The sequence below is a fragment of the Lepus europaeus genome, chromosome 12 (assembly GCF_033115175.1).
Source record: "Lepus europaeus isolate LE1 chromosome 12, mLepTim1.pri, whole genome shotgun sequence".
NCBI lineage: Eukaryota > Metazoa > Chordata > Mammalia > Lagomorpha > Leporidae > Lepus > Lepus europaeus.
Window position 1 is genome coordinate 96,007,565 of NC_084838.1, and position 25,254 is coordinate 96,032,818.

At 48.0% G+C, this 25,254-nt stretch overlaps 1 protein-coding gene across 4 annotated transcripts in view; it reads right to left on the reverse strand.

Annotated features, from left to right (window-relative positions):
- The window catches only part of CDC14B (cell division cycle 14B), a 104,249-nt gene extending 79,648 nt beyond the window's left edge, over positions 1 to 24,601 (reverse strand). For all 4 annotated transcript variants that reach the window (XM_062208563.1, XM_062208558.1, XM_062208560.1 and 1 more), the window contains exon 1: positions 24,445 to 24,601. In XM_062208563.1, the coding sequence (XP_062064547.1) occupies positions 24,445 to 24,601 (157 nt within the window). The remainder of the gene's footprint in view (positions 1 to 24,444) is intronic.
- Between the last annotated feature and the right edge of the window lie 653 nt (positions 24,602 to 25,254).

The following is a 25,254-nucleotide window of genomic DNA, read 5'->3' on the forward strand; positions in this document are numbered from 1 at the left end:
TAGGTCTCACATTTGGGTCTATTGAGTCAATCTTTGTACACAGGCTAAGAACTCCAGTTTTTCCCCTGTGGATGTTGTTTTTCCAACATCGCCTGTTGAAGAGACATTTCCCCACTACTGCAACTTGGCGTCATGCCAAGCATCACCCGATCATGTATGTGAGAGTCTAGTTGTCCATTCCATCCCACCTGTCTGTATGTTTGCTTTTATGCCGATACCTTTCTGCTGTAAGGTTGTAGTATGTTTTCGAACCAGGAAATGTGAGGTTTTTTTTTTTCTTTCTCAAGCTTGCTTTAGCTATTGTGTCCTTTGAGATTCCACAAGCTGTTCTTCTATTTCCATAAAAAAATGTTACTAGGATTGTGATGGGGATTTTATTCAATCTGTGGATCACGATGGGTAGTACAGACATTTTAGCAATAAAAGGCTTTCTGATCCATGAGCACAGGATGTCTTTTCATTTATTTTTATCTTCCTTTGGCTACTTCCCTTCTTAAGCAAATTCCTGTTCACTTATCAAACAAAGATCTAGTCATTGAAATATGATCCTCATTTTGCTGGGCTGGCCCAACTTAGTCTACTTACTACACACACAGATAGCTAACAGGATATTAATAGAGCCTTATTTACAAGGGTAGCCTATAATAAATTACCCACAAGATTTGCTGGTGTAAACACTAGGATGTTAGAGCAACTCCTCACTCTTAACTTCCAAACTTTTTATTTTTAAAGATTTATTTATTTATTTTATTTGAAAAGCAGAGAGACAGATCATCTATCTCCTAGCTCACTCCTCAAATGGCCACAATAGGCAGGTCCGGGCCAGGTCGAAGCCAGGAATTCCATCTACATCTTCCATATGAGTGGCAGGGACCCAAGTCCTCTCTGCCTTAGTAGGAAGCTGGATAGGAAGTGGAGCAGCCAGGACTTGAACCTGCACTCTGATTTTGGATGCTGGCCTCAGGCATCGCAGGTTGCAGCTTAACCCGTTGTGCCACACAGCAGCCCTCAATAGGGGCAGGGAAGCTTTTTCCCTAGAAGGGTTATTTGGATATTTAAAATATCATTCATGGGCCATGAAAAATTACCAACTTAAAAATTAGCCTGTAATGGATTTACTGAATTTCAAGTGCCACCTATGGTTGCCTTGGCAGGGCCAGAACAATGATTTCAAGGGCTTTATACAGTCCCCATGCCTGTCAACAGCTGCTTCTACCTGCTACCCCTATGCTCAGCACTAGGAGTCAAAATCAAATCAAACCAAACATTTTCTCAAAGAGGCCAGCTAGGCATTCAGAGAAGGTCAATATGTGAAATAAAACAAGGGGAAAAGTCCCATTCACAATAGGGACAATGAAGACTGAAGACCTAAGAAGTAGTGGGACAAGTGATGCCTAGGACAGGAATGGAATTTCACCACCTTCCGAGGAGACAGGCAGACCATGCTTATGAACAGCAGCAGGTCATCCTCATCAAGTTTCCTAGGTCAACTCGTATATTAATCAGGAATTTTTGTTTAAGCAATAGGCGAGTTGATCCTAAATTTCCCTACATATGGGAAAATAAGCAAGAATACAGAAACAAAGAGCAGTTGAAGGGAAAAGCATTCTAACAGGCTGAGTACCACCAGATTTAGTAAAAGGCCCTTATCACCAAGACAGAGTGTTCCAGGCACCTGCTAGACATACACAATGGAAGTACTAAAATAGATCCAGGCACATCCAGGAATATAATTCATAGTAAAGATGATAAATCACACCAGGCATCAATTAAATAAAAGATACTAGGTAGGCATCTACAAACCAGTAATAGTGGCTCCGTAACTTCACAGTAGGCTAAATTTCAAATGCAGAAAATACTTAATCATAAGGAAGAATATTAGAAAAATGAAAACATAAAACCTATTTTTTTTTCTTTAAAGATTTATTTATTATTTATTTGAAAGAGATACACACAGAGAGAGGAGAGGTAGAGAGAGAGAGAGAGAGAGGTCTTCCATCTGTTGGTTCACTCCCCAATTGGCCGCAATGGCCGGAGCTGCGCCCATCTGAAGTCAGGAGCCAGGAGCTTCTCCCAGGTCTCCCACACGGGTGCAGGGGCCCAAGGACTTGGGCCATCATCTTCCACTGCTTTCCCAAGTGCATTAACAGGGAGCTGGATCAGAAGTGGACCAGCTGGGACTTGAACCCACACAGGATGCCGGTGCTGCAGGCTAAGCTTTCACCCACTGTGCCACAGTGCCAGCCACACTGGCATTTTTAAAAAAGAACAACTCAAGATTTCTATTGCTAGCCAAATTGGATTATCAAGAACCAGACTAACTATTCCTCCTGGGGAGAATAAAAAGAGGAAAACAATCTACAAACAGCCAAAATGCATGAAGTGATTTTTGAGACTGAATATCAAGCAATGGAGGAGAGTGGTCCCTGAGACAAGAGATAAAAAGGCAGCCCTTACAATGGCCTCCCCCTACTGCTGCTGCTGCAGAAGGTAAACTGAGGCAGAGCCTGGCAGACTCGGAGTAGAAGAGATGCAGCTGAGCCAGGGAAACCAAGGCAGGAAGAGTTCATAGGACAGAGAAAGCTACAAAGAGAGAGCTCAGGTAAAGGAACTACTGGAGACCCAGGAAGGAACCATTCAGAAGTTTTAAAGCAAACAGCATTTGACACTCCCACGGGCTGGGAACAATGTAAAGACTCCTACACAGGGCACAGGATAGGGTGCTCAGGTAGGCTGACCTCAATAACGAACCCGCATCAGACCTCAAACAAGGCTCTGAGCCACAGTAGTCCAACAAATCATACAGGCAAGATCTGAGAATGCCAGACAGCTTCCAAGTAAACAACTGCCATCCCTGAAAACAAAGCCCAAGATTTACAGAAAGATGAAAGCACTTAGCACCTACTACGGTACTGTTTGGTTTCCACTCAGGGACTGCCAGGCATACAAAGCAGCAGAAAACCATGACCAACACAGAAGAGAATACAGACCCAGAACTGATGCACAAATTATAGAGTTATATTATATTATATGCAACTTATTACAACATATTTCACAGATGAAGATTTGTATCTACATGAAGACTTGCATAGGAATGTTCTTAGCAGCATTACTCCAAACAGTCAAAGATGGAAACAGATGCTCTTCGGCTGGTGAAGAAACATGGCGTGACCGCAATTATTATTCAGCCTTAAAGAAAAATTGGGAGGTGGGGAGCGGCACTGTGGCTTAGCTGGTAGAGCCGCCACCTGCAGTGCCCACATCCCATATGGGCGCCGGTTTGAGACCCAGCTGCTCCTCTTCCAATCCAATTCTCTGCTACGGCTTGGGAAAGCAGTAGAAGATGGCCCAAGTCCTTGGGTCCCTGACTTCGTGAGAGACCACGAGGAAGCTCCTGGCTCCTGGCTTTGGATCGGCCCAGCTCCAGCCATTGTGGCCATTTGGGGAGTGAACCAGTAGATAGATCTGTGAGTCTGCCTTTCAAATAATAAGTAAATCTTTAAAAAAAAAAAAAAAAAAAAAACCGAAGTACTACTACATCCTGCAATATGGACAGAAACCTGTTACCAAAGATGATGAAGGGGACCAGCGCTGTGGCGTAGCAGGTAAAGTCACCTCCTGCAGTGTGCTGGCATCCGTGTGGGTGCCAGTCTGAGTCCGGGCTGCTCCACTTCTGATCCAGCTCTCTGCTAATGCCCTGGCAAAGCAGCAGGAACCCTGCTGTCCATGTGGGAGACCCTGATGGGGTTCCTGTATGCAAGGTGCCTCTTTTTTTTTTTTTTTTTAAGATTTATTTATTTATTTGAAAGTCAGAGTTACACTGAGAGAGGAGAGGCAGAGAGATAGAGAGAGAGGTCTTCCATCCGCTGGTTCACTCCCCAATTGGCCTCAATGACCAGAGCTGCACCAATCCGAAGCCAGGAGCCAGGAGGTTCTTCCGGGTCTCCCACGTGGGTGCAGGGGCCCAAGAACTTGGGCCATCCTCCACTGCTTTCCCAGGCCATAGCAGAGAGCTGGATTGGAAGTGCAGCAGCCGGGTCTAGAAAAGACACCTATATGGGATGCCAGTGCTTTAGGCTAGGGTGTCAAACCCTCTTGTCAGCCTTGACCTTTGCAGGCACCTAGGGAGTGAGCCAGCAGATGGAAGAGCACTGTCTTTCTCGCGCGCACTCGCTCTCTCTCTCTCTCTCTCTCCCCTTCTCTCTCCCTCTTTCTGTAGGTCTTTCAAATTTAAAAAAAAAACTTTAAAAAATTTTCTTATATTCTCTTTAAATAGTGATTGTTTTAACAAAGGTAGCAATAACACATATATATGTTCATAATATATGTGAAAGTTAAATTCATGGGATTAATGGGAGAAACAGAAAGAACACAGCTGAATTTAATGATTCGGTTAAGTTCAACCATGACTTAAGATCCAGAAGCCAGAAGATAAAGATTGTAGGCTCAGCTATAAAGTTTGCATAGCAAACACACTCAGTTCCACAAGTACAAGCAAATCAAAGGGCAAGTGATGGAATAGAAAATACATTTGTAATTCATCACAGCTAATAATTTTCCTAATACTGACTGGGGATAGGTGTTTGGGTCAGTAATTAAAATGCCATATTGGAGTACCTGGATTCAAATCCCAATTTCCCTTCTAATTCCAGCTTCCTGCTAAGGCGCACCCTGGGAGGTAACAGGTGATGGCTCAATGGGCTGGGTTCTCAGTTCCCAGCTTCAGCGTACTCTAGCCCTGGCTGTTGCAGGTATTTGGGGAATGAACCAGGGTACAGAAGATTTCTGCCTGGGTCCGGTGCTGTGGCGTAGCAGGTGAAGCTGCCGCCTGCAGTGCTGGCATCCCATATAGGCACTGATTCGAGACCCGGTTGCTCCACTTCCAGTCCAGCTCTTTGCTGTGGCCTGGGAGGGCAGTGGAGGATGGCCCAAGTGCTTGGGCCCCTGCACCCACATGGGAGACCTGGAAGAAGCTCTTTCTCTACCTTCCCCTATAACTTTATTCTTCAAATAAATAAAATAAATCTTAAAAAAAAAAAGAGAGAGAGAGAGAGAGAGAGAAAGAGAGGTCTTCCATCCGTTGTTTCATTCCCCAACTGGCCACAACGTCCGGAGCTGCGCCGATCCGGAGCCAAGAGCCAGAAGCCTCTTCTGGGTCTCCCACGTGGGTACAGGGGCTCAAGGACTTGGGCCATCTTCTACTGCTCTCCCAGGCCACAGGAGAGAGCTGGATTAGAAGAGGAGAAGCTGGGCCGGCGCCGTGGCTCAACAGGCTAATCCTCCGCCTTGCGGCGCCGGCACACCAGGTTCTAGTCCCGGTCGGGGCACCGATCCTGTCCCGGTTGCCCCTCTTCCAGGCCAGCTCTCTGCTGTGGCTAGGGAGTGCAGTGGAGGATGGCCCAAGTCCTTGGGTCCTGCACCCCATGGGAGACCAGGAGAAGCACCTGGCTCCTGCCATCGGAACAGCGCGGTGTGCCGCATTGGAGGGTGAACCAACGGCAAAGGAAGACCTTTCTCTCTGTCTCTCTCTCTCACTGTCCACTCTGCCTGTCAAAAAAAAAAAAAAGAAGAGGAGAAGCTGGGACTAGAACTGGTGCCCATATGGGATGCCGGCGCTTAAACCCACTGCGCCACATGCCAGCCCCTCTGACTTTCAAAGTAAATAAATAAATCTTAAAAAAAAAAAAAAAAATCTCTGCTTGCCTTTCAAATAGATAAATGAAACAAGAAATTTAAAAATAGCAATTCCCTTCATATTCAAGGACCTTAATACATAAAAACTTCAAACAGACAATGCCCCAAGAAAAAAAAATGAGCATTAGAATATTTATTGCTGGTTTTTAGAAACTCAATCTATACTCACATAAAGGAAATATAAATGAATACTACATTTGTTGAGAATGTGATTTTCCACCTCCCAGACTGGTAAGAGTCTAAGGTCTGTATCCCGCATGGTGCAGTTTAAAGAAGTGCTCTCATACATTGTTAGTGGGACTGTAAAGTGTTATAATATCCATCAAAACTGCAAATGTACATGCCTTTAACTCAACAATTCACTTTTTAAAAAATTCCCGTGACTTTTTAAAATATTTTATTTATTTATTTGATAGGTAGAGTTACAGAGAGAGGGAGACAGAAAGAAAGGTCGTCCAACTGCTGGTTAACTCCCCAATTGGCCGCAACAGCTGGAGCTGCGCCAACCAAAGCCAGGAGCCAGGAGCTTCCTCCGGGTCTCCCACTTGGGTGCAGGGGCCCAAGGACTTGGGCCATCTTATACTGCTTACCCAGGACATAGCAGAGAGCTGGATCGGAAGAGGAACAGCCAGGACTCGAACCAGTGCCCACATGGGATGCCGGTACTGTAGCCGGCGGCCCTACCTGCTACACCACCGCGCTGGCCCCTAGCAATTCACTTTTGTAATGTCACTCCCTACATACTTCTATACACAGGTGAAATGACATATGTCACAGGTTATTCAAATACCATTTCTTCACAGCTAAAAGCTGTAGATAATCCAAATGAACAGTAAGGGCTAGAGTAAAGACCTAGGTACATTATATAAAGTGAAATTCCACGCAGCCATAAAGAAGAGGACACTATAAAGTTGAAAACTCTCCAGGATGTGTATCATTCTCCATCAATTCTAAAGTGTACATTTGCCCATATTTGAACATTCCTGAAATTGGGCCATATCTTAGTGGCTCACAGTGGCAACTGGCAGCATGTCTGCTTTCTGGGACATACTGAAAATAGGAGTTCTCTTCTATCGTATTTTACACCTGCTCTCAGCCAAAACGCCGAGCATCGACATTCTGTTATATTTTAGAATGAATGAAATATGGTATCAGCTGAGAAAAGCAAGATAAAATATGCTGTATTTTAGTTCAAAAACTATTTGTTTAATGCAACGCAGTATTCTGGATTGTATCCTGGAATAGAAGAAAGGAATTAATGAGAAACCTGGGGAAATCCAAAGAAAGTCTGGAGTTTTAATTTTTTTTTTTAATTTGACAGACAGTGAGAGAAAGAGAGAGAGAGAGAGAGAGAGAGAGAGAGAGAGAGAAAGATCTTCCTTCCGTTGGATCACCCCCCAAATGGCCGCTACGGCCGGTGATGCACAGATCCAAAGCCAGGAGCCAGGTGCTTCCTTCTGGTTGCCCATGTGGGTGCAGGGGCCCAAGCACCTGGGCCATCCTTCACTGCCCTCCAGGGCCACAGCAGAGAACTGGACTGGAAGAGGAGCAACCGGGACTAGAACCTGGCACCCATATGGGATGCCAGCATGGCAGGCGGGAGATTAACCTAGTGAGCCACGGCGCCATCCCAATACATGTTTATTTGCAACAGTGAAAGATCCTACTACAATAGATGAAGTTGGGAAAAGTAACGCTATACCAGTGATTACCTTGTTGACGTAAAAAGATAGCTATTTCTCTAAAGACATCTATGTATCTAAAGATGCACTGGACCGGGGCCGGTGCTGTGGCGCAACAGGTTAAAGGCCTGGCCTGAAGCGCCGGCATCCCATATGGGCACCGGTTCTAGTCCCGGCTTCTCCTCTTCCAATCCAGCTCTCTGTTATGGCCTGGGAAAGCAGTACAAGATGGCCTAAGTCTGTTGGGCCCTTGCACCTGTGTGGGAGACCAGGAAAAAGCTCCTGGCTCCTGGCTTTGGATCAGCGCAGCTCCAGCTGCTGTGGCCATCTGGGGAGTGAACCAGCTGATGGAAGACCTCTCTGTCTCTACCTCTCTCTGCAACTCTATCTTTCAAACAAATAAAATAAATCTTAAAGAAAAAAAAAAAAAAGATGCACTGGACCGTGTCCAATGCTAAACGTGGTAGTCACTAATGCTGTTCACCAAATACTTCTGGCTCCCTGCATCACAGGCTCATTCCAGCCCCTGCCTCATGGAGTGGGACCATTTAACCCAGGCCAGGGAGTGAGTGGGAATATGCCTTAACCGTTGACTCAAGACGGGTGCGTACGGCTCTTCTTCCTCTGGCACTGTAGCACTGTAGCCAGCAACATTTTTGAGAAAAGGACTGCTCGTCAGCCCGGGCCCCCGAGCCGCCACAGTAAAGCAGAAGCCCCTGCTAGCCCACAGCAGGTGTAGAACTGACTCTTCACTTGAAGCTGCAGCGATCTGGGGGGCTTGTCTGTTCTTACAGCATAACCAAGTCTAAACTCAAGCCTTGCTAGTCCAGCACTGACACCTATGCTTTTCTTTTCCCTGTTGTCTGTTTTAAATACAATGAGCACTTACATCACAGCCACTCTGGCAGGGAGGGGGTGGGGAGAGCCACAGATCTCAGCCTTCTGAACTCAGCACTGAACAGACACTGCCCACGCAGAAGCCATTAACATCACATTTCCATCAAGAGCGCTCTCCAGCTCCCTCTGTTCAGATTCTGTGCTCAACGGAGCAACTTAAGGGCAGTGAACAAAGCGAGCTGCAAAATGTGGGACTCTGGCTCTGTGATGCCAATGAGGTAATCACAGACACAGACACTACTATGCTTGTATCCCCAAAAGTCCACATGAAACTCAGGCCTCTGAGAGGTGATTAGGATTACATGATGTCACGGGGGTGAGGGAGGAACCCTTGATGGCGTTAGTGGTCTTATAAAAGAAAAAAGGGGGACGGCGCTGTGGCTCAGCAGGTTAACACCCTGGCCTCAAGCACCGGCATCCCATATGGATGCCGGTTCTAGTCCCAGCTGCTCCACTTCTGATCCAGCTCCTTGCTATGGCCTGGGAAAGCAGTGGAAGATGGCCCAAGTCCTTGGGCCCTTGCACCTGCATGGGAGACCTGGAAGAAGCACCTGGCTTCAGATTAGCTCAGCTCCAGCCACTGCGAACATTTGGGGAGTGAACCATCAGGTGGAAGACCTCTCTCTCTCTCTCTCTCTCTCTCTCTCTCTCTCTCTTTCTCCCTGTATCTTTCTCTCTCTCTCTCCCTCTGTCTATCTCTCACACACACACACTCTGCCTCTGTAACTCCGCCTTTCAAATAAATTAATTAATTTTAAAAGAAGAAAGCCCTCACCAGATGCCAGCACCATGACCTTGGATTTGCCACTATCCACAACTGTGAGTCAATTAACATATTTTCTTTATCAATTACCTGGTCTCAGGTATCTTGTTACAGCAACAAGAAACAGTGTAAGAGACAAAGGAATATCTCAGATAAGACATGGAAGAGGCTAGTAGTGCTAACTGATTCTGTAGAGGGAAAACAAGAAGCCAGGTGTCTTCATCAGTGCTGTACTTTTTTTTTTTTTTTTTTTTGACAGAGTTAGACAGTGAGAGAGAAAGGTCCTCCTTCCGTTGGTTCACCCCCCAAATGGCTGCCACAGGAGCCAGGTACCCCCTCCTGGTCTCCCATGCGGGTGCAGGGCCCAAGGACTAGGGCCATCCTCCACTGCACTCCCGGGCCACAGCAAAGAGCTGGACTGGAAGAGGAGCAACCAGGACAGAATCTGGCGCCCCAACCAGGACTAGAACCCGGGGTACCGGCGCCACAGGCGGAGGATTGGCCTAGTGAGCCGTGGCGTAGGCCAGTGCTGTACACTCTTGTCTCAGATTCTGAACCACAAGCATGTATTACTTATTCAAAACATAAAATGAAAAGCTAAAATTAAGCAGACAAAAGCCAACTCCTGGGCATGTGTGCAACAGTGTTGTCTGGTGGGCATGTTCTTGTTGATGTTGTTTTTAGGATTTACTTATTTGGGGCCTGTGCTGTGGCATAGCGGGTAAAGCTGTGGCCTGTGGCAGCAGCATCCCATATGGGCGTCAGTTTGAGCCCCGGCTGCCCCACTCCCAATCCAGCTCCCTGCTAACATTCCTGGGAAAGCAATGGTACTCGGCCCAAGTGCTTGGGCCCTTGTACCCATGTGAGAGACCTGAATGAAGCTCCTGGCTCTGGATAAGCCCAGCTCTGGCTGTTGCAGCCATTTGGGAAGTGAACCAGTGGATGGAAGATCTCTGTTTCTTCCTCTCCCTTTCTCTCTCTCTGTAACTCTGCCTTTCAAATAAATGACTCAAAAAAAAAAAGATTCACTTATTTATTTTGAAAGGTAGAGAAATAACCACTTCTCAGTGTTCTTGCTAAGATCAAACGAAAGGCAGAGTGACAGAGGAAGAGAGAAAGATCTTACATCCACTGGTTCACTCCCCCAAGTTGGGGGTAGGTACCCCAAGACTTGAGGCCATCTTCCACTGCTTCCCCAGGCACACGAGCAGGGAGCTAGATCCGAAGCAGAGCAGCAGCTAATACAGGGTGACAGCGACACAGGCAGCAGCTTAACCAGCTGAGTGACAACGCCAGCCCTGGGCTATGTTTTAATAAAGGGCTATGCACGCATGAAGCAAGGATGAACCTAGAATTGTGCCTACTTCAAATGCAAGGAACAAGGCCTTCATGTAGGGAGAAAAGATCACCAGCACTATTTTAAAAAGTTCTTAAAGCTGCCCATGAAAGAAACTTAAGAAAAATTATTTCTAATGCTTCCAAAGACGAGGCTTTTATTATTGAATCCTGACCTCATATGAAAGCTTCGGCACTGTTGAATTCCACCTCTTACAAGATTAGCAGTATGACTTATTTTTCCCCTAGGCTAAGAACAATAGACTGAATTCTTCTTCCCCAAGGAAAAATGAAAAGGCACTGTGCAAGGCTTTAATAACGTTGGGGAAAGTATCCAAAAAGCTAACAATGGAAAATAGCATGTAGTTACACACATGTGGGGGACCCTGTGGCTCCCTCACTTCCTATCTGCTAACACTTTGTGCAAACATACCACATACAGATTATGAACGCTCCAGCAATTACACCAGTGGAGTTATTTATCTTGAAACATTCCCAAGAGTACCTACGCTTGTTATCTGACCTCATCAAAAATAAAAGACTTCAGGTGGTTGGCTTCCCACGTTGCGCATTAACTCCATCTAGCTGACTGTGAGGAGTTCCTGGAAATGAACTTGAACGGAATCTGAATCTGCAAAGTCTCCATGGAGATCCATTCCTGGCATCCTCTGTTGGCAATGGCTCAGCTCTTTCGGTCACCGCACATTCCACAAGTCAGGAGTTGTCACTGATCGTAATTCTTCTAGATGCTAATCACACATCGCTAGTCAAACCTCTAAGCTACAGTGATCTTTATACAGCTGTTAAAAAAAAAAAAATCAAACAACTACTAACAGTCCTTAATGGCACACCGATCTTCACCTTCTAACATTCTTTTGGAAGCGCCTCATTAAGCCTACATTTTAGACATGCTCTATCAGAATCACCGTATAGTGACCATTACACACTCAACTCAAGATAACGGTTGATATCCGACCAGCTAAGAACTTAAAGTAGTATTAGAACTAAGAGCACATCCAACACAACTGGATGCAACAAGCCCTTTAAGAACCCCACACGTACCCCTGACCCTCTTCCATCACCACTTCCAATTGCACCGACACCTCCTGTAGGAGGGCTGTCTCTCTTCCTACAGAGCCCATTCTGCACACCCTCCCAGCACTTGAAAATTACCACTCGCTCCTCCCCTGCAGTCCTCAAGCAGTAACTGATTTACTGGTGTACTAAGGTCCTTCAAAATTCACAGAAAATGAGTATTTCCCCCTGCAGGGTCTGCGATGTGGCACAGTGGGTTAAGCAAACACCTGTGATGCAGGCATCCCATACCCCACATCCGAGTTCTGAGTCTGGGCAGAGTCCTGACTGCTCCACTTCTGATTCAGCTCCCTGCTGATGCACCTGGGAAGGCAGAGGAGAGCAGCCCAAGTGCTTGTGCCCCTGCCCCTGCCCCTGCCCCTGCCACTGTCACCCACACAGGAGACCCCAAATGGAATTCCTGGCTCCTAGAGTTGGCTCGGGCCCAGCTACAGCCATTGCAGCCATTTGAGGAGTGAACCAGCAGACAGACAATTGCTCGCTTTCTCTCTCTTTCTTTTTCTCTCTCTCTTTTTTTTATTTGACAGAGTTAGACAATGAGAGAGAGAGAGAAAGGTCTTCCTTCCATTGGTTCACTCCCCAAATGGCCGCCACGGCCGGCACACTGCGCCAGTCCGAAACCAGGAGCCAGGTGCTTCTTCCTGGTCTCCCATGGGGGTGCAGGGGCCCAAGCACTTGGGCCATCCCCCACTGCCCTCCCAGGCCACAGCAGAGAGCTGCACTGGAAAAGGAGCAACCGGGACTAGAACCCGGCGCCCATATGGAATGCCAGCACAGCAGGCAGAGGATTAACCAAGTGAGCCTCTCTTTCAAATAAATAAAACCTTTTTTTTAAAATGCATGGATTTTAGGGCCAGCGCTGTGGCATAGCAGGTAAAGCCACCGTCTGCAGTGCCAGCATCCATATGGGTGCCAGTTCAAGCCCTGGCTGCTCCACTTCCAATTTGGCTCTCTGCTATGGCCTGGGAAAGCAGTGGGGGATGGCCCAAGTCCTTGGGCCCCTGTACTTGTGTGGGAAGACCTGGAGGTCTTCCTGGCTTCAGATTGGCGCAGCTCCGGCCATTGTGGCCAATTGGGGAATGAAGCAGCGGAGTGAAGACCCCCCCACCCCTGCCTCTCCTCTGTGTACTCTTTCAAATAAATAAGTCTTTAAACAAATAAAAATGAAATAACGTAAAATGCATGGATTTCAACTTTTTGAATCAAAATAAATGTATCTTTTCATTCCATTTTTCCACTAACTTTCTGAAGTAGCCTCACACAAAAACATCCCAACCCCCATCACCCTCAAAGTCACCCCTCACGTGTGTGCTCTGGACTTGCTCCCAGGTTTCCCCAATGGGCTCAGACTCCAGCTATGACCAAAGTAATCTGGATCATGAATCAGCTGTCTGCCTTCCCCAGCCATCAGGAAGTCCCTGCCCTGGGATCCTGGAGGCTGTGTCTGCTCTGGGGAACCCAAGGCGAGCACTGACTACAGCTTTACATATGCCTGTTTGTGCTTTGTTAAATAGTTCAAAGACAATATAATTGACAGCAAAGCAGCCCAGCACAGGATTATGTTAAATGGGGTGTGTAATAAGTACACAAAAATTCACATTATTATTGCTTAAATAGCATAAAATTCTACATTCCTACCCATAAATCTATATATTAGAACATCTACTCACTGAAATCATTTTAAAATAAGAGTTCTCAAACGTTTGCTTCCTTTGAAAAAAAAAAGTCCTAGTTTATCTGTTAGCTTTCAGAATATCCCACGTTTGTTTTGTACATCTCCAAAACTGTCATATCAAGAAAAAACAATTCCTTCAGCACTCTAGCTGGAAATGGTTAACGTCGGATTTTCCCAAAGCTAAGCTCTAAAAACGTGTTTGGATCAGAGCCATCTGACAAGGTCCTCATAGATACAGGCTGCTTCTCCTGCCCCCGCAGTAACAGGAAGTTCACGGGGTGCACTGCTTCTTCATCTTGGAACACAGCTGGTACTTAATGCGGGTTCAATGTCAGTCTCCAGGCTCCTTAGTGACAGAGTGAGGGTGAGGCAGCCCTGGGGAAGGATGAAGAGGATTATCCTGACTGGGAGAGTCTGCCCATCCCAGCAGCCACTCCATCCCCAACTGCCATGGGGCGGGGGAGGGGAACGGCCAGAAGAAGGCATATTCTGGGGCAAGTGCTTGGCAGTGGTCAAGCTGACATTTGGGACGCCTGCATCCCACAGCAAAGTGCCTGGGTTCAGGTCTCAGGCCTGCTCCCTATTCCAGCTTCCTGCTATTGGAGACCTTGGGAGGCAGTAGGGGATGGCTCAAGTATCTGGGTCCCTGCCACTCTCAATAAGAGACCCAGATTTGAGTTCCTAGCACCTGGCTGGGCATTTGGGAAGTAAAACAGGGTACAGAAGACCTTTCTCTGTCTCTGCCTCTAAAATAAATAAAAATAAAAGAATAAATATGTTTAAGAATAGCACCAGCCGATAGTGGAGGGGACAATTTCGCACCCAGCTGAAAGCTCTTCGGCAAGGACCCCACTCATTCTGCGAGGCGCTGACTGGTAAGCTCTTCCCACGACACAGCCGGCTGCACCAGGCTACACCTGTCTCATCCAGTTCCCCGTGCAGGTGTCACTTCCTAGACATCATTGTGGTCCTGTCTGGCATCTTCCCTGCAGCCCTTGCAGGAGCCACTGCAAGGACCAGACTATAAAACATGTCTTCATTGAATTTATGCTTTCGGCCACCATAGCTTAAAATTAGAATAGATTACAAGTGAAGATAAAATCCCAGTCTCAGTCGTGTTTGCCAGCTAAGCTCAAAGCTTTTCTGACAGTGCACTGTCACAAAGGAAAGAAATGCATGTCAAGAGACTTCAGTGCCATGTTTTAGGAGCTTCCAACAAGCTACCTAATATTACAATAATAAACTCCAAGAGCAAACTGAGAACAGCTCCCAAAAATTTAGGACCGTAATTTGAATTCTGTTTTACATCCCCTGTCAAAGCAATGCTTCTTTAGCACCCGGACGAGAATGTGAAAAATCAGAAATCTTCTCGGTTCAAGTCACACAGAGCAGGTCTGGTTCCTTGAAGTATTTAGTCATCTTTACTGCCTTCCATTTAAGAAGCAATATTCAGTGTAAAAGGTGCTCTGTAATTACTTCCAACCAAGAATAAACAAGGAATCTCATTTTTAAATTATACCCTCTGGGATACTAGATATAGAATTAATTGAAATGTAGACCTGGTTCTGTTTTAGTGGAGGAAGGGTTTTCAGTAAATTAACTATGTGCATTTATATATGTGTGTGTGTATATATACATATATTTATATATATGTGTGTATATATATATATACACACACACACACACCATCCTTTTAAAGGTTAAAACACACACATGAGAAAAAACAGATCCAACCAGACACTAGAAAAAAAATTCACCTTGCGTAGGAATTACCAAGCGACACGGAGACGTGACACTTTAAATGAAGAAGGGAGAAACGCGACACAGTGCCTGCTTCCTTCCTTCCCGGTCTTCTCTGACGTGAGGACTTCATGCACCTGCCCCTTGTCGGGCTTCGGAGCGGGGCGCATCATCAAGACCCGATCCCTTGCTCCAGGGAATGCTCACGGAACGGACACAAGAACTACTTCCCTAACACTCAAGACACATCCCAGTGAGCATAAATGAGTGGAATGCAGAGAGTGATTCGGCTGAGGTGGTCCTGCCATAGAGGACTTTACAGGACTCCGCATCTGTCATGACATTATACCATTAGGGACTGAGCATAAAAAGATCCACGTCGTAGACTGCACAGTGGTGTGGTGCCAAGACGGTCATTTCACTCTCAAATGAGAACGTGGAGGAACAACAAACACCATCCACATCAGGAACAAGATGTTTTTCTTTTGTGAAAAGTACACTGCTAACCAAATTTTAATGGCATAAAAGCGAGCTACCTGAAAAATGAAGTCAATATGTGATACGCACCAAGAATTAATTTATCAGGCCTAGCTTTGTCAGCTTTTCAAAGACCCAGTCTTTAAAACGACTGGCGAATAAAGCATTCTCTAGATGTGCCCTCCCCCCAGAATATAAGAATTTATATAAGGTTCTATAAAAGATCAAGAGAATGAAAATAAAGCCAGATTTTTTTTTTAAACATTCTGTGGCCATTCAGATTTGTCCTTTCATTTAATTGTCTTTATTTGAGGAATTTGAAAATCCTGAATGAATCAGAATACTCTTTAATCTTTTAGAAAATACAGGCAAGCATTGTCACACATCAGGTTAAGCTACCACGTGCAAGCCTGGGGCCCAGTGGCTCTGCTTCTGACCCAGCTCCTTGCTAATGTGCCTGGGAACATGGCCATTGTGGGAGATTCAGCTGGACTCCATGGATCCTAGCTTTGACCTGCCCTAACCCTGGTGGCTGTAGCCATATGAGGAATGAACCAGCAGAGGGAAATCTTTCTGTCACTCTTTCAAATAAATAAAATGATTTTTTTTAGAAAATAGAATATTTGGGGCCGGCGTTGTGGCATAGTGGGTGGCTATTGTCCAGGCTGCTCCACTTCCGATCCAGCTCCCTGCTATGGCCTGGGAAAAGCAGCAGAGGACAGCTTAAGAGCTTGGGCCCCTGCCACCCACATGGGAGACACGGATGTAGCTCCTAGATCCTGGTTTTAGCCTGGCCCAGCCTTGGCCATTGTGGCCTTTGGGGAGTGAACCAGTGCATGGAAGATTTCTCTGCCTTTTGAATAAATAAATATTAAAAAAAAAGAAAGAATCCCTAAGTACTTCCTTGTTCCCCAAGTTGGAATGAATGTTAACATTTCATGGGATATCCCTCTTGCCAAACACAGTAAATGGCTATATCCTGTGTATTACACAAAGAAATGCCTAGGATGAATAAGATAACCTAGGGAAAAAATAAAAAATAGCTTTTACAACACTAAAAACACCCCATGATAAATATACTTTCAGCAAAGGCCTACAAAACTGAGGTTCGATTTTAAAAGTTCAGTATTTCCAAAAATATCCATCAATTACAAACTTGGCATTCATAGTTAATGGAATAAAATGTCACAGAAACTACTTTCAGCATTATCTATAAACAGAAACCAACAAAACACTTCATATAAAGATAAATTTCAACTGAAGTCAAAAACACATCAAAGATACTCTACAGATACAGAAAATCAGACCCGCTACCCAAGACTGGGCAGCAGAGGGTAGAACCAAGAATCACAACTAGGCCGGCGCCGTGGCTTAACAGGCTAATCCTCCACCTTGCGGCGCCGGCACACCGGGTTCTAGTCCCAGTTGGGGCGCCGGATTCTATCCCGGTTGCCCCTCTTCCAGGCCAGCTCTCTGCTGTGGCCCGGGAAGGCAGTGGAGGATGGCCCAAGTCCTTGCGCCCTGCACCCCATGGGAGACCAGGAGAAGCACCTGGCCCCTGGCTTCGGATCAGCGAGATGCGCGGGCCCCAGCGGCCATTGGAGGGTGAACCAGCAGCAAAAAGGAAGACCTTTCTCTCTGTCTCTCTCTCTCACTATCCACTCTGCCTGTCAGAAAAAAAAAAAAAAATCACAACAGACTGACTACAGCTGAACATCATCGGAGAGCTGAATACCTTTGTTGGCGCAGATCCATGAGAAGCTACAGAAAAGAGAGAGAGAGAGAAGGGCGTACGCCTTACACGTCACCTAGAGAGCCGGTCAAGATGCACACATTCCACGTCAACATTTAGGACGGTTAAAACTGTTCCATAGTAATCCCTAAGGTAGAAGTCAGAGCTTCCTATAAAACTAGAAATGACTAAGTCTGGAAGCTATGAGGTCAAAGAATTGTGGGAAGGAGTATTTGAAGACAGGCCAGGGGCCCTACGAAACCCAGGCCCCGGGCCCCCTTATTTCTGGTTCACAACCACCCGGGGCAGCCACTGACCTCATTCCTAACAGTGCTCTAAGCAAGGACCTGTTTGGAGGTGCTCAGATCAACACTCTACCTATGTTTTTCACTTCAACGCACAAATCAAAACAAAACTAATTTTCATGTTACCTTACAGGATTTACTTAGAAAACAGTCTGTAGCTAGGAAGGGATGGAAAACAAAACAGTGGCTACTAAAATTCATTTTGTCCAGTCGTAATAAAGAACTAGATTTGGATATGATGTCTTATTTTATTTCCAACTCCCAACCCTCCCCAAAACTTGTGTCTCGGCGCTACAAGTCAAACATGGAAAGGCGGCACACAATGCTTTACAACAACGCCAGAAACACACACACGTACACATACCCACACACAAGGCCTACCTGCCCATAATATGAACCACCAGTACTAAGCCTTTGAGATAATCACCCGAGAAATGCTACTTTAAAATGGGCATTAGGGCACAGTCATGATGTACATTCATGTTCACAAAGCCTTATTATTCTAGCAGCAAGAAACGTTATACATTAGTCTTATTTTCCGTAGCGTTCTACCTGTGGCTCTCCCAAGAGGCCTCTGCATCTTTCTGAACCCCACCACCACCAGCAGCAGCAATAGAGCAGCAGCTCAGCCGCGATTTTACATCAGGCAACCTGCAAACCCTTCAGAATGATAAAATACCTAACAGCAGCCTCAGGAAGGAAGTCACAGCTTTGGTTTATTCTTCTCCTTAGAAGGAACCTTTCCAGAAAGCGGTAACATAGCTCCAAAGGCACAAAGACAATGAAGGAAGCCAAACCTCCTCGCCTCTGACAAGTTCTGAGCCCGCCGGCTCCGGAGCAGCCCTGCCCTGAGCTCGCGCTCTGCTTTTCCACTGTGCTGATTCACTCAAGCATTTGTGCACGCAGGCAGCTGACGGGGAAAGCTGGAAACCCTTCTAACCATGACGACCGTGCTCCCAGCCCCCAGAGAACACGCCTGCAGCCCTGGCCAACGGCAACTCACCAGGCACTACACATGCTGCCCCTCCGGCTCATCCTCACAGCAAATCCGTGACACATCAAAGAGCGGAGAGGCAATTATCTGTGCTCAGCCCCAGGGAGGGGCAGAGACAAGCTTTCCAGGCTGTCTCCTCATACAACTTTGCAAAAACTCTTCTTCCCCCAACTTTTTCTGCCCCAAACATTTCAACCACAGCTCGGTCCTTCCGTGAGCTATTCTTCCTCAGACCCTTTCCGGTTGATTTTCTCAACCAACACAGAAAACAAAGGCCAGGAGAGCAGGGCGTATCTCCAGCAGTGCTCTATTTTTAGCACTTGATGGGGAAAAAAAAAAAAAGAGGTGGCATTCAATATGTATTTGCTGAGTGAATGAAACCTCTTGAAAATGTGGGCTATAATGACAGTCAACTTGGAAATAGCATGCGCTTGGGAGAACCTGAAAAATCTATTTGTTGTGCTCATTCCTCCAAATTCCCCAATTACTCATCGCTCTCAGAGTTCAACCTTACAGACACTACTTAGGAAGCACCTGCTTCAACACTGTCCTGCAACTCGGTGGCACGGGACTGCAGGAGATGCTCAACCAGTCATTTGCAGACAACTCTTTGAACCAAAGTTCTAGGTTAGAAAGAGTGAAAGTGAGACAGTGAAGGCCTCGCCAACAGGAGACTGCATCCATGTGGCCAAATCAGTTATGGCTCTGGCCCTTGGCTTGTTGTGGGGAAGGTTACATTATTTATTTCTAGGTGATCTCCTGAAATACTTGAAAGATAAAACGAAACACACCTGTCCTATCAATTCAGTCCCAGAAACTAAGTCAGAACTCTCCAAGAAATGTGTCATGTATGCACCAAGGCCCTCCTTCCATCCTGAAACTGCAGGATTCTGTTCCAGTGTGGCACACCCCAACAGGAGCTGGGGAAATTCTCCCCCATCCAAAGGCACAGAGCAGTTATAATGGGTATAACTCTCTTTACTCCTTTCTCTTCTTCTGTAGACCCAACCATTCCTTATGTCCATTTAAGCAGGAATACTTGAAACTGTTCCAGTTTTTGCCTCCAAGTGATACTGGATCAATTAAGGAATAAGATGTAAAGTAGGTAACTTCCATGAACCATCAGAAGTGAAGATGTTAAGAGTTAAGCAAGCACATCAATCAAGAAAACAATTTCACATTATGCACAAATTTGAAAGTATGGAAACAAGTCACAGGCAAGAAGAATAAAGAACACTACATTCTTTGATGAGCTTCAATCCCAGAAACACAACCATCTACTACAACAGGAAACTCCTACTAAAATAAAATGGATTTATTGGGGCTGGCGCTGTAGCATAGTAGGCTAAGCCTCTGCCTGTGGCACCAGCACCCCATATGGGCACAGGTTCAAGTTCCAGCTGCTCCTCTTCTGATGCAGCTCTCTGCTATGGCCTGGGAAAGCAGTGGAAGGCGACCCAAGTCCTTAGGCCCCTGCACCCATGTGGGAGACCCAGAAGAAACTCCTGACTTCAGATCAGCTCAGCTTGGGCTGCTGCAGCCATTTGGGGAGTGAACCTTCGGATGGAAGATCTCTCTGTCTCTCCCTCTGTCTATAACTCTACCTCTCAAATAAATAAATAAAATCTTATAAAAAACGGATTTGTTTTCTCTGACTCAGGGCTCCATGTAACAGCACTACTTTTCTATCAAGAAAAATAGACTTCTATCACTGCAAACAATGAATATGCATGGTCATTTTACATAGTAAGCATTCAATAAATACTTCTTGAATTAATGAATAAATTTTCCCTAATGATGTCTGCTGTGAATTTTAAAGATCCTAAAAATAGAAGGGGTGGGAGGGGAGACGCTGTATCAGGTTAATTTTATTTGGTGAGTATCCTTTATTTGCTGAGTATTGCTTTAAAAGGGCAATCCTGACCTTAACAGGCTTCTCCAATAAAATTATTTGTTATATTACAGACACTCTAAGTTAGATAACGGCAGACACTGGAAAACTAAAAAAGAAAAGAAAGAAACTTAAGACAAACCACCAAGACTGTTTTGGCCAACAGTTATTACCAACTGTCTTTACTAAGCAGACACTTAGAAAAGGGAAAAGGGAAATCAATCGATGCTCTGCAACAACTAATTAAGTCCCACAAATTATCAAGCAGAGATTATACAGTAGTGCTAGTCTTCAAACAAAGTATCCATTAATCAAAAGGAGAGGGGACTATGTACTGTCCTTTATAGTGGACCTATTTAAGAGATGGGAAAACCTAGATTAAAAAAAAAAAAAGATCTGACCTCTGGCACCGAGTAGGCTGAGAAAAAGCACACAGCCATGGCCAGTGTTCAGAACTAGATCATCCTCTAGAGGCCACCCAGGGGAAACCCTCCTCACAGCCCCTCTTCTCAGCTCTCTTCACCGGTAGCAACTGACTCTGCCCTCTTCTAACCCCTTAGCATTCATGCAAATGGTTTTCACTGCATATTGACCTTGGGTCTCACGCTGTGCACCTGGATACAGCTGAAGTGGGAAAAAAAAATCCACATCACTGCACAAGGAGTCAATGTCCAGTACCGTGGTGTGACCACATAACAAGGGCCCACAGGAACAAAACCAGGCATCAAGTACCCGATATTAAACGCACACAAGTGAAATCCTCACATCAGTGGGAGTGTAATTTACAGATTAAACAGGCTGACATTAAAATGTCAGATGACTAAAGTTAAAAGTTTTTCCTGGGGCTGGCGTTGTGGCACAAAGGGTTAAGCCACTGCCTGCAATGCCAGAATCCCCATGTCAGCATCCCATTCAAGTCCCAGCTGCTCCACTTCCGATTTAGCTCCCTACTAATGGCTTGGGAAAGCAGCTGGGAAGATGGCCCAAGTGCTTGGGCCCCTGCACCCACATGGAGACCCAGAGGAAGTTCCTGGCTCCTGGCTTTGGCCTGGCCCAGTCCCAGCCATTGTGGCCATCTGGAGTGAATCAGTGGATGGAAGATTTCTGGAGGAAATCAGTGGATGGAAGATTTCTCTCCGGCCTCCCACCCCGCCCCCCACACCCAACTCTCTTAAATAAATAACTAAATCTTTTTAAAAAAATTACCATAGGTGCAGGCATTGATGTAGCAGTTAAGACTCAGCGTGGGACTGACATCCCATTTCACAGCCTGGGTTCCAGGCCCAGCCCCATTTCTGATTCTAGGTCCCTAGGAGGTAGCAGGCAATGGCTCAAGTAGTGGGTCCCTGCCACCAGCCACCAGCCATTGTGGGCATTCGAGGCAGAGTGGAGTGGAAGCACCAGTCAGATTGCTGTCTTTCAAATAAAATGAAAATAAAGAAATTCTTAAATCTTTAAAAAAAAAACTACCCAAGGGCAAAATTGACAACATGCATTAACACCCCATGTTTACAAACCAGCTCCCAGGGGTCCCCGGAATCTAGTAACAAGCGTTGGCAAGGCTGTGGAATGCGGTACACTGCTTGGGGGGGATGCTGGAGCCGCAGCAGTTTTGGAAGGGAGTCTGGCATCTCCTCAAAACATCAGACACAGAGCCACCACATACCCCAGCCCTCCTGGGCAGACACTCAAAGTTATTGAAAACACGTCCACGCGAAAACTTCATGAATGTTCACAGCAGCATTATTCAGAATAGCCAAAAAGTCCACTGAGGGATGGAAAAGGCCGCCCACACTTTGGCCTGGCATTTTCACAACCGGAAGTTCACAGACAGAGCTGCCAACATGTAGACAGACACACACAAACACAGATGCCACTGCAGCCACGGTAACTAGGGCCTGGAAAACCCCAAATAACCACTTACTTCTAACCACTCAACAAATTACAATTCAGCCACACGAGGCAGTACCAGCCAGCCACTAGCAAAAATGCTGGGATGGCACAATTTGTGGAAACTCGAATATGTGCAAAACATTGAAAGGGGGAAAGTGTCACCAAGGGAGGCAGACTTTTAGAAGTGCACGTGTGCTGCTTTTCAAATTGAGAAAACAGTGGCCGAGGGCAAAACAAGTTGGGGAGGAGGGGGGAGCTCATCTGCCATTTGCTGAAGAAGACAGGCCTCAAGCCTTCCCTGCAAACCCAACGGAAAGCGATGCAAACTAAGTTGTCTTAACTTGTCTTCCACTGGAAGGCTGGTTTAGCGTCGTTCCTCCAGGAGGGCGGGACCCCCTCCCTCAGGGACACTTGGAGAAACCCCTGGGAAAGCTCACCGCATCCTCTCCCTCTCCAGCCACCTTCCACAAGGCTGGACCCTCCCATGATTGTAGCTTGCAATCCGGCATTTTGGTTTTATGCTTGGTGATGCTTAGTTAATTAATCGGTCACCGCCTCACCTCAGTCATTTTTTATGTCATTGAAAGGAAAAGAAGATTCACTACAAGGACTGCTGTCAAAAACCTTTTTGACCGGAAACAAGTGTTTACCAAGAGCGAGCTAAGCAAGTTAATAAAAACATTTAAATTTCCCCCATCTCTCTCCACATTAAAATTCAAATATATATTTTATGGCTTTACTCTTTAGAACCGTATCTACTTTTAGCCTGAGCGGTAGTTAGATGAGGGAGTTTCGTATGCACCACTACAGAACAATGGTTCTGCTAAGAAATACTGTGACAACAGAACAATGCTTAACACACGCTGTGGGCTACCATGCATATATAGAAGGAAAAAAAATGTATCTATATACACATAATAGGAACACATGAAAATCTGTTTCTGGAAGTTTCCACGAAACTGCCCACAGCGGCCTGGGCACCAACTTTTCTGTCTACCCTTAGAGTCTGGGCCGTGGAGCTGTGTTACTTGCCCTACAATGAAGTGCCAAGAAACACAGATCCTGCAACACAGAAGAGGTGTCAGAAGCAAGGCGTAGGCACCCACCCCTCCCCGGGGTGCACACGGTGCAGAGGGCCCTGCGCTCAGCCTTAGCAAGATGGCTACAGGTCCTGCGGCACCCCTCTTGTACCTTGGACCCAGGCAGGTGCCAGCCGGGGACAGGTACTTACAGCAAGCCCGCCTCTTCCCTCCTCCTCGGATCCATCCACCAAACCCAACCTCCCTCCACTCGCAGCTAAACTTCCCATAGACCGTGCTTTTCGGCAACCCGACACGGTAACGGGTCACTCAATGTACGTGCAGGCTCTCAGCGCTCCGGCACACCTGGCTCATCAAAGGCTAAGGGCGGGAAACTATTTAAAAAAAAAAAAACACAGGCACCAGCTCACGCAGTCCGCGGGACGCAGCCCTGCGGTTCACAGCACCACACCGGACTCCTGCACGCTCGGGGTCAAGCCAGGCAGACCCAAAGGCTGCCAAGTCCCACTCACTGGACTTCCAAAGCGACACCATCCATTAACTCAAATGCAACAGCCACCCCAAGGGCCTGGCTGGGACTGCTCCCAGGTGACAACCCTGCCCGTTCGGCACGCCGGAGGGTTCCGAAGCGACAAACGCGACCCTCCTCTCGGAGTAGAGGAGGGGCAAGACCCCCGGTGTGGGGGGGCCACTGGAGAGCTGCATGCGTGAGCGCAGGCAGGACAAACTGGACCCGCGGTCGGCCGGGGACGCCGCGCCACGCGGGACGCTTCTGTCCACCGGGCAGCGGTGGCTCGGCCAGCCTTGCAAGGAGGCAGCTGCCGGGCCAGGCGTGCCCGGCGCACTCGGGGAGTCCTCTGGGACGGACCCCAGGGTCCAGAGGCCACGAGCTCGCAACCCCGGGAGGCGGCGTGTAGCGGAACGCCGAGAAAAGCCCGAGGGGAGGAACCGCACGTTCCGGGGCGCCGAGCTGACGCCCGCAATTTAGGAAGGTGACCCTCGGCCCTCCCCGCGAGAGGAGGGTGTTGCACGGGTAAAGTTACAGCTGACGCCGCTGCAAACTCGAGGCTGGGGGCTCTCCCAGGGAGCCCGCGCCCCGCAGGGGGTGTGGCGGCCGGGACACCCACGGGCACTGGGGGCCGAGAGGCCCCCGCAGGCGCCTCCGCAGCCCCGGGGTGGGCAGCGGGGTGCGGCCCCCCGCGCGCGCTCGCCCGCCCGCCCGTCGGCTCACCGGTGATGTCCAGGTACAGGTCGTCCTGGTTCAGGCGGTGCAGCTCCTGCGGCGTGGAGCTGCGGCTCTTCTTCACGCCCGGGGAGGTCGACGAGCAGCGCCGCGAGCAGGGGGGCGCGGCGGCCCAGCTCGGCCGCCGCTCGCTCTTCCGCTTCATGGAGGCGGCCGCGGCCCGTCAGGGGGCCACGACCATGGCCCCGCGCGCCCGCTCGTCCGCCGAGGCCCCCGCCAGTCCCGCGCGCGGGCGCTCGGGGCGGCGGGCGCGGAGCAGCAGCGCTGCGGGGACAGCAGCAGCAGGCGCCGGCCGAGCCTGCAGGGAGGCGGCCGCGCAGGAGCCGGAGGAGGGGCCCGGCCCACGGCGCCCGGCCCGCTCCCTCCCGCGGCCGCCGCGGGACCCGCGCCGCAGCCCTCGCTACAGCGCCTCCTGCCGCGGCCGGCGCCCCCCAGCCCGCCCCCAGGTGCCCGCCGCCCGCTGGCGCGGCCGAGGCGCCGCTGCTGCGGCCGGCGGCAGGGGCTGCCCGGGCAAAGCGCGCGCGCCCACCGCGGCCGCGGACGCTGCTGCCGAGGCGCCCGAGCACAGCGGGCCGCGGCTCCCGGGGACCCCAGGAGGGCTGTTCCGTGGAGCTTCATTCACAAAAAAGGGCCCACAACCCTCCTCGGGGCCCGCAGGCGGAGGCCTTTCATTGGCCGGCGCCGCGTGACGTCACGGGGACGGGGCCTTTCTACAGGCAGGTAGTCGGTGACGCCATAAAGAAAAGTCTGAGCGGCTTCACCAATCAGAGACAAAGCGCGCTCGCGACCCCCGGAGGG